We start from the raw sequence: 9,181 nt of genomic DNA, 5'->3' as shown, positions 1-9,181 counted from the left end.
CAACGTTTACACTCATTATTTTGAAAGTATTTGTCGACGATCTTAAAGTCTCCATTTGATTTGACGAAACGTACATGCGTATGGCATCATTATGAGCAAGACGCACGATTAAATTACATCAATAGAGTCTGAGAATTTGATGCCAAACTTTTGCAGACGATAGATAGACAAATGCATCTTACCTATTATATGATTGTCGTTGGCCTTAAGCGATAACAGCTTGGGCGTCCTCAGGGCGCAAGAGCATAAAGAGACAAAAGTGTTATGCCATATATCCAGCCTCTCCATATTTTCCAACTCGGCACACTCCTCTGGCAACTTTGACATCTGGTTATGTGACAAGTTTAAGTCTGAAATTAATCCACTGTTACCTGTGATTAAGTTAAATTTAACAAAAAATTTCGGGGGGATTTTGGTTATCACGCTCTCGCTAAGATCACAGATAACATTATGCTTTTGATTTCATAACAGGATCTCTATTATTAATTTCTGAGATATTAGACTTGAAACCTAGATCCTGAGTTTCAGTGTAAGGACAGTAAAGAAAAGACTCCAATAAGAATGAACTCTTTATTACTCATTTTTCCTTGTTTAATCATATTAGAGAAAATAAGACAACTATACAACCTTTATCACAAATTTGACTAGAGGTCGATACAAAATTCTCTGGTAAGTAAATGCGGAAGCGCACTTCCAATTTTGCAAATCCATTATTTCACGCGAGGACATTAAACCGTTATAAATATTACACTGGTAAGGTTATAAAAATAAAAATATCTAAGCTAATACACAAAGATAAATATATAATATTTATATACAATAAAAACACTTTGACTGTCACACTCCCCTATACATCAACTTGAACTATTTATTCTTTATGATGCTATGGGATTATGAACAAGTAAATTCACATGTGGTGAGCAACCTTACAACTAATGTCTAACTAATACAGTTATCACATATCAGATGGTGAGATCTTCCCAGTCTTCTGTCTCTCTCGGCGACAATGCCACCGCGATTTTGGTGATTCGCAGTAGCTGATCGTGGATACGAGGAGACAGCGGATTTCTTTCCAAATCCATCGTTTCCAACGATGGCGCTTCTGTGATTTGATCCACTTCCACATCTGGAATCAAGAAGAAACGTTATTATACAGATATACAAGAATGAGCAACAATAACACCGATATAGGTGCATACTATAATTCATATTTATTTTTTAGAACATTTTGAAAAACAGTGATTTTGCAGAAGAATTTTTTACTGGTCAAGTTTGTGGGGCGGGTGGGGGGGTGGAAGGATAATGTTTTTGAAAATGCTTTTTTTTGTTAAAGACAAAAACAATTTTTTAAAAAAAAACTACCCTTGCCCCCCCACCCACCCCACACACCTTACCAGTAAGAAATCCTTTAGTAAAATCACTGTTTTTTAGAATATTCTAAAAAACAACGATAAATTATAGGGTTACAGAAAATAATTATAAGATTTCTGAGGTTAGATTTCCTGCATAATATAATTAGATTTAAATGTGATATAATTTTATATATAAAATATATATAAATATTTAGTACAAAAACACTTGTTCAAGTATATTAATTTAAAAAACAGTAATTTTGTGGAAGAATTTCTTACTCGAAAAGTTTGTGGGGTGGGTGGGGGGTGCAAGGATAATGTTTTTGAAAAATGCTTTTTTTTTAGACAAAAACAATTTTTTAACAAAACAACCCTTGCCTTCCCCCTCCCACCCCACACACTTTACGAGTAAGAAATTCATCCACAAAATTACTGTTTTTTAAATTAATATACATGAACAAGTGTTTTTGTATCAAATATTTATATATAATATATTTAACTATTAATTATATCACATTTAAATAAAGTGTGTTATTATGCAGTAAACCTAACCTCAAAAATCTTATGATTATCTTAAGAAGTTTCTACTGGTAAAGTGTGAGGGGTAGGTGGGGGGCAAGGGTAGTTTTGTTAAAAAATGGTTCTTATCTTTTACAAAAAAAAAAATTTCAAAAACATTATCCCTGCACCCCCCCACCCACCCCACACACTTTACCAGTAGAAAATTCTTCTGCATAATCACTGTTTTTTAGAATATTCTAAAAAACAACGATAAATTATAGGGTTACAGAAAATAATCATAAGATTTTTGAGGTTAGATTTCCTGCATAATAACACACAAAATATAATCAGATATAATTTTAAATATATTATATGTAAATATTTTATACAAAATCACTTGTTTACTATATTAATTTGAAAAACAGTGATTTTGCAAAATAATTTCTTACTGGTAAAGTATGTGGGGTGGGTGGGGGGGCAAGGGTAGTGTTGATAAAAAATAAACAAATTATTACTAATTTTCTATTACCTGAAAAAATAATTTAATTAATGAATCTAATTATTTTCTCTAGAGCGATAATTTTCTGCAAAAAAATTCAATTTTTTATCAACACTACCCTTGCCCCCCCACCCACCCCACATACTTTACCAGTAAGAAATTATTTTGCAAAATCACTTTTTTTCAAATTAATATAGTGAACAAGTGTTTTTGTATAAAATATTTACATATAATATATTTAAAATTATATCACATTTAAATAAAGTGTGTTATTATGCAGGAAATCTAACCTCAAAAATCTTATGATTATTTTCTGTAACCCTATAATTTATCGTTGTTTTTTAGAATATTCTAAAAAACAGTGATTTTGCAGAAGAATTTTCTACTGGTAAAGTGTGTGGGGTGGGTGGAGGGGTGCAGGGATAATGTTTTTGAAAAATGTTTTTTTTTGTAAAAGATAAAAACCATTTTTTATCAACACTACCCTTGCCCCCCCACCCACCCCACACACTTTACCAGTATAAAATTCTTCTGCAAAATCACTGATTTTCAGAATTTTCCACTCATCAGAGAAATATTCACAGGTGAAAAACGTTTACACTGAGTAAATCAACACCTCACTAGGAAATATTGCGCAATGTTACACTCATTTCCTATCGTTTTTTCAATAACTGTAAAGTCTCCATTTAATTTGACAAAACGTACATGCATATGGCACCATTATGAGCAAATTAAATCGCTTAAATAGAGTCATTCAGTTTGTCATCAATAGAGAATTTGATGACAAACTTTCACAGACGATAGACATACAGGGTGTTCGAAAAATAGACGGAGATATTTCAATGGGTGATTCCTTGTAAAAAAATATGAGCAAAAGTTTCTATAAACATGTATTCGGAAATGCACAGTTTTCAAGATGTGGGGTGATACATTTTTTTTTAAGATTAATTTTTTATTAATATTAAACAAAATATTTACTCGATTCTTTTGAAATTTGAAAGTATTACTTGTTGTATTAACAGGCTAATTAAGCCCTAATTAGATTAAAATTCTAAGGTTCAGTGGGGTCCCGGGGGACATCTTAGCAAATATTATTAGCAAAAAAATGTCCGCCACTGTATTTTTTTCAACTTTAATATTTGTTGTTTGATTAAGCGTTTAAAAATACAATTTTTTTGTAAAAATTGGATAAGAATATAAAGAAATTTCTGGATCAAATTATTTTTGTTCTTGTCAGTGTTAACTTTTATCTAAATAATAAAATAAAAATCACGCAATCGCCTTACCTATTTACTATGAATAGAGCAAAAATAAGCATAAAAGTCGAATAATACTAAAAAATCACAAAAAATTTAATAACTCCTAAACTAAAAAAAATCGGATCATATATATGGGGGTGATTCGGATTTCCCTAGGGTTGCTCTATCTCTGGGCGCTCGCTTGATACTCTTTTTTGGGACACCCTGTATATAAAATTATATGACATTTAAATAAAGTATGTTATATGCAGGAAATCGAACCTCAGTAATTTTATAATTATTTTCTCTAACCCTACAATTAATTATTGTTTTTTAGAAAATTCTAAAAAACAGTGATTTTGCAGAATAATTTTTTACTGGTAAAGTTTGTGGGGTGGGTGGGGGGTGCATAGATAATGTTTTTGAAAAATGCTTTTTTTATAAAAGACAAAAACCATTTTTTAACAAAACTACCCTTGCCCCCCCACCCACCCCACATACTTTACCAGTAAAAAATTATTCGGTAAAATCACTGTTTTTTAAATTAATATACTTGAACAAGTGTTTTTGTACTACATATTTATATATAATATATTTAAACTTATATCACATTTAAATAAAGTGTGTTATTATGCAGGAAATCTAACCTCAGAAATCTTATAATTATTTTCTTTAATAGAAACGTATCATCCATTTTTCTCTAAGAGACCAAACGAAAACAAAAACAAAAGTAAGGACACAAAGTCACGGTCTCATCCAATCTATATAATTTCTTAAAAAAGCCTAAAAGCTACACATGTTTCGCTCCTATCGGAGCATCATCAGGCCTAGACCTACACAGATCACATTACAACTGATGATGATGCTCCGACAGGAGCGAAACACGTGTAGCTTTTAGACTTTTTTAAGAAATTATATAGATTGGATGAGACCGTGACTTTGTGTCCTTACTTTTGTTTTTATTTTCTGTAACCCTATGACTTATCGTTGTTTTTTAGAACATTCTAAAAACAGTGATTTTGCAGAAGAATTTTCTACTGGTAAAGAGTGGGGTGGGTGGGGGGGCAAGGGTAGTTTTGTTAAAAAATGGTTTTTGTCTTTTGCAAAAAAAACATTTTTCAAAAATATTATCCTCATACCCCCCACCCACCTAATACATTCACGCAGTAAGAAATTCTTCCACAAAATCACTGTTTTTCAAATTAATATATATGAACAAGTGTTTTTGTACTAAATATTCATCTATAATATATATAAAATTATACCACATTTAAATATACTGTATTATTAAATAGGAAATGGAGCAGTTTATTTAAATGATATATAATTTTGTATATAATATGTATATAGATATTTGATACAAAAACACTTGTTCAAGTATACTAATTTGAAAAACAGTGATTTTGCAGATGAATTTTTTACTGGTAAGGTATGTGGGGTGGGTGGGGGGTGCATAGATAATGTTTTTGAAAAATGCTTTTTTTATAAAAGACAAACACCATTTTTTAACAAAACTACCCTTGTCCCCCCACCCACCCTACACACTTTACGAGTAAGAAATTCTTCCACAAAATCACTGTTTTTTAAATTAATATACTTGAACAAGTGTTTTTGTATCAAATATTTATATATAATATATATAAAATTATATCACATTTAAATATACTGTGTTATTAAATAGGAAATATAGATATTTGATACAAAAACACTTGTTCAAATATATTAATTTCAGAAACAGTGATTTTGCAGAAAAATTTTTTACTAGTAAAGTGTGGGGTGGGTGGGGGTGTAAAGATAAGGTTTTTGAAAAATGCTTTTTATTATAAAAAACAAAAATTATTTTTTATCAAAAAAACCCTTGCCCCCCCACCCACCCCATACACTTTTTCAGTAGAAAATTCTTCTGCAAAATCACTGTTTTTTAGAATATTCTAAAAAACAAGGATAAATTATAGGGTTACAGAAAATAATTATAAGATTTCTGAGGTTAGATTTCCTGCATAATAACACACTTTATTTAAATGTGATATAATTTTAAATATATTATATGTAAATATTTTATACAAAAACACTTGCTCAAGTATATTTATTTGAAAAACACTGATTTTACCGAAGAATTTTTTACTGGTAAAGTGTGTGGGGTGGGTGAGGGGCAAGGGTAGTTTTGTTAAAAAATGGTTTTTGTCTTTTATAAAAAAAGCATTCTTTAAAAACGTTTTCCTTACACCCCCCACCCACCCCACACACTTTACCAGTAAAAATTCTTCTGCAAAATCACTGTTTTTCAGAAAGTTCTAAAAAATAAATATTAATTACAGGATTACAGATATTAATTATAGAATTGCTGAAGTTCGATTTCCTGTATTTTTTTAAAACACTCGTTCATGTATATTAATTTACTAAACAGTGATTTTGTGGAATAATTTTTTACTGGTAAAGTGTGTGGGGTGGGTGGGGGGTCAAGGGTAGTTTTGTTAAAAAATTGTTTTTGTCTTCTAAAAAAAAACATTTTTCAAAAACATTATCCTTGCACCCTCCACCCACCCCACAAACTTTACCAGTAAAAAATTCTTCTGCAAAATCAGTATTTTTTATATAAATATACATGAACAAGTGTTTTTGTATCAAATATTTAAATATAATATATATAAAATTATATCACATATTAATAAAATGTGTTATTATGCAGGAAATTGAACCTCAGTAATCTTATAATTATTTTCTGTAACCCTATAATTAATTATTGTTTTTTAGAAAAACCTGAAAAGCAGTGATTTTGCAGAAGAATTTTTTACTGGTAAAGTGTGTGGCGTCGGTGGGGGGGGAGCAAGGATAGTGTTGATAAAAAATTGAATTTTTTGCAGTAAATGATTGTCTTAAAGGAAACATTTAAATGTATTGAATAATTGACTTTTTCAGGTTACAGAATATTAACAATAATTTGTTTATTTATTATCAACACTACCCTTGTCCCCCCACCCACCCCACACACTTTACCAGTAAAAAATTCTTCTGCAAAATCAGTGTTTTTTTGAATAATAATACATAAACAAGTGTTTTTGTACTAAATATTTATATATAATATATTTAAAATTATATCACATTTAAATAAACTGTGTTATATGCAGCAAATCGAACCGCAAGAATCGTATAATCGATATCTGTAATCCTATAATTAATATTTATTTTTTAGAACATTTTGAAAAACAGTGATTTTGCATAAGAATTTTTTAATGGTAAAGTGTTGATAAAAAATAAACAAATTATTGCTAATTTTCTGTAACCTGAAAAAGTCAATTCCGTCAAAGCAGAATGGTTATTTATTAATATATATGTATATTTTTTTCTTTATTAGTTCTTGTGTTTTAATAATAATTAGTTTTAAATTCGAATCTTATTCCAATTACTTGCGCGGCCTTTTATCGCGTCACAGGGCGACAGCCTTATTCTTTGACCGAGAAGAGTCGCACGCATCACCCAGTAGTACTGCACCGAATTTTGATGTATTCGGAAGGAGCGCGTAAACCTTGAACCAAGTACGTTGCTCTCATATACACGCATAATTGTTTTCGCGAGTGAATTCCATAGTGCCGGTACGTCTTTAAGCAAAACAACCCTCCGGAAGTGAACCTGTGGGACCAGCAGTTTGAATTGGATAGAAAAGGAAGCGACAGCAAGGTAGGCCACCACTTTAATAGGGTTGTCTTGACCGTCGTAATATTTTATTCAGTCCACACAACATTTTTTGGTGACTTGGATCGCGGATTTGGATTTAAGATTTATTGCATATATTTAGCTAAAAATTGCATTCAAAACGTGTATTTAATAAATAACTAATGCATAAAAAACTCATGGTCAAGCTGCTATCTTATCGGTAAATCTCATGTTAGACATTTTTTTGGTAAAGATAGAAATTCCGTTCTTGGGTCAGTGCGATCATACCGTCTCTCTCGTCACATCTAGCGTCTCGACGTTCCGCGTCGCGTTGCGCGTCAATTCACCACGCACGGTGACGTCCGCTGTAGCGCCGCTGTCGATCGTCCGTCTTTTATATTGGTACTAGTGTCACGATTTTTGTACAGAGTGAAATCAGGTCGGTTTCGTATTCATTTTCATACTCTACGCGAGTTACGTATGGGCCGAGGGAAACAAAGTTTTAAAAAACAAACTTTTATTTATAATACCTCGTATGAGTAACAAATTTATTTAGGGAGGATTCGTACATGAAACAAAATTAAAGAAAATGAAAATCGGGGTTTTAACAAAATACAGAAAGTAAGTTGAGCTAAACAAAGAATTCCTACTCAATGCATTTAACTTATATTTACAATCTTGCCTTATCTAATAGTAAAGGAGTGGTATTTAATGTAAACATCAGCTATTTTAGGGATGTAACTCGCGCGGACTTATAGTATGCCTCTTTATAGTACTCTTACTTTATAGTTATACATCGCCCCTTATTATATTTATATTAATATTTCATGACTTTTCGGTGAAAGATTTGGTAATAAATCTTATTTCCAAAGTATATAGATTTCAACTGTTATTGATTCAATTGTTAGAGAATTGTTAGAATTATTACCCCCAAATATAAAACCCCCTGGTTTGCCAAATCTTCTCTCTCTCTTTCTCTCTTTGTGATATTCATAGGCGATATTTGCCTCTCTCTTCTTATATATGGTACTATTTGTAATATTCCTCAATTGTTTTGATTATACATATAATATTATATATAAATATTTAGTACAAAAACACTCATTTAAGTATATATAATTTGAAAAACAGTGATTTTGTAGAAGAATTTCTCACTGGTAAGGTGTGTGGGGTGGGTGGGGGGACAAGGGTACTGTTGATAAAAAATAAACAAATTATTGCTAATTTTCTGTTACCTAAAAAAGTAAATTATTTAATACATTTAATTGTTTCCTTTAAGGCAATTATTTACTGCAAAAAATTCAAATTTTTATCAACACTACCCGTGCCCCCCCACCCACCCCACACACCTTACCAGTAGAAAACTCTTTTGCAAAATCACTGTTTTTTTAGAATTATCTAAAAAACAATAATTAATTATAATAACAGAATTATTAAAATGTGATATAATTTTCTATATATTATATATAAATATTTGATACCAAAACACTTGTTCATGTATATTTATTTGAAAAACACTGATTTTGCAGAAGAATCTTTTACTAGTAAAGTGTGTGGGGTGGGTGGGGGGTGAAAGGATAATGTTTTTGAAAAATGCTTTTTTTTTAGAAGAAAAAAACAATTTTTTAATAGAACAACCCTTGCCCCCCACCTACCCCACACACTTTACCAGTAAAAAAAATTCTTCTGCAAAATCACTGTTTTTTAGAATGTTCTAAAAAATAAATATTAATTATAGTATTACAGATATTAATTATACGATTCTTACTGTTCAATTTCCTGCATATAACACAGTTTATTTAAATGTGATATAATTTTATATATATTATATATAAATATTTGATACAAAAACACTTGTTTAAGTATATTAATTTAAAAAACTAATTTGAAAATAGAATCTAGAATTACAAGAAATCAATCCTATAATCAATATCTGT

At 30.4% G+C, this 9,181-nt stretch overlaps 1 protein-coding gene across 2 annotated transcripts in view; it reads right to left on the bottom strand.

Annotated features, from left to right (window-relative positions):
* Positions 1-556: 556 nt before the first annotated feature.
* LOC126747778 (leucine-rich repeat-containing protein 40-like) overlaps positions 557-9,181 on the bottom strand; it is a 45,877-nt gene continuing 37,252 nt past the window's right edge. For both annotated transcript variants that reach the window (XM_050456578.1, XM_050456580.1), the window contains one exon: positions 557-1,126. In XM_050456578.1, the coding sequence (XP_050312535.1) occupies positions 963-1,126 (164 nt within the window). In that variant the 3' untranslated portion in view covers positions 557-962. The remainder of the gene's footprint in view (positions 1,127-9,181) is intronic.

This window comes from Anthonomus grandis, chromosome 20, assembly GCF_022605725.1.
Source record: "Anthonomus grandis grandis chromosome 20, icAntGran1.3, whole genome shotgun sequence".
NCBI classification, from domain to species: Eukaryota; Metazoa; Arthropoda; class Insecta; order Coleoptera; family Curculionidae; genus Anthonomus; species Anthonomus grandis.
The sequence above is the reverse complement of the archived record's forward strand: the minus strand, read 5'-3'. Positions and strand labels throughout refer to the sequence as shown.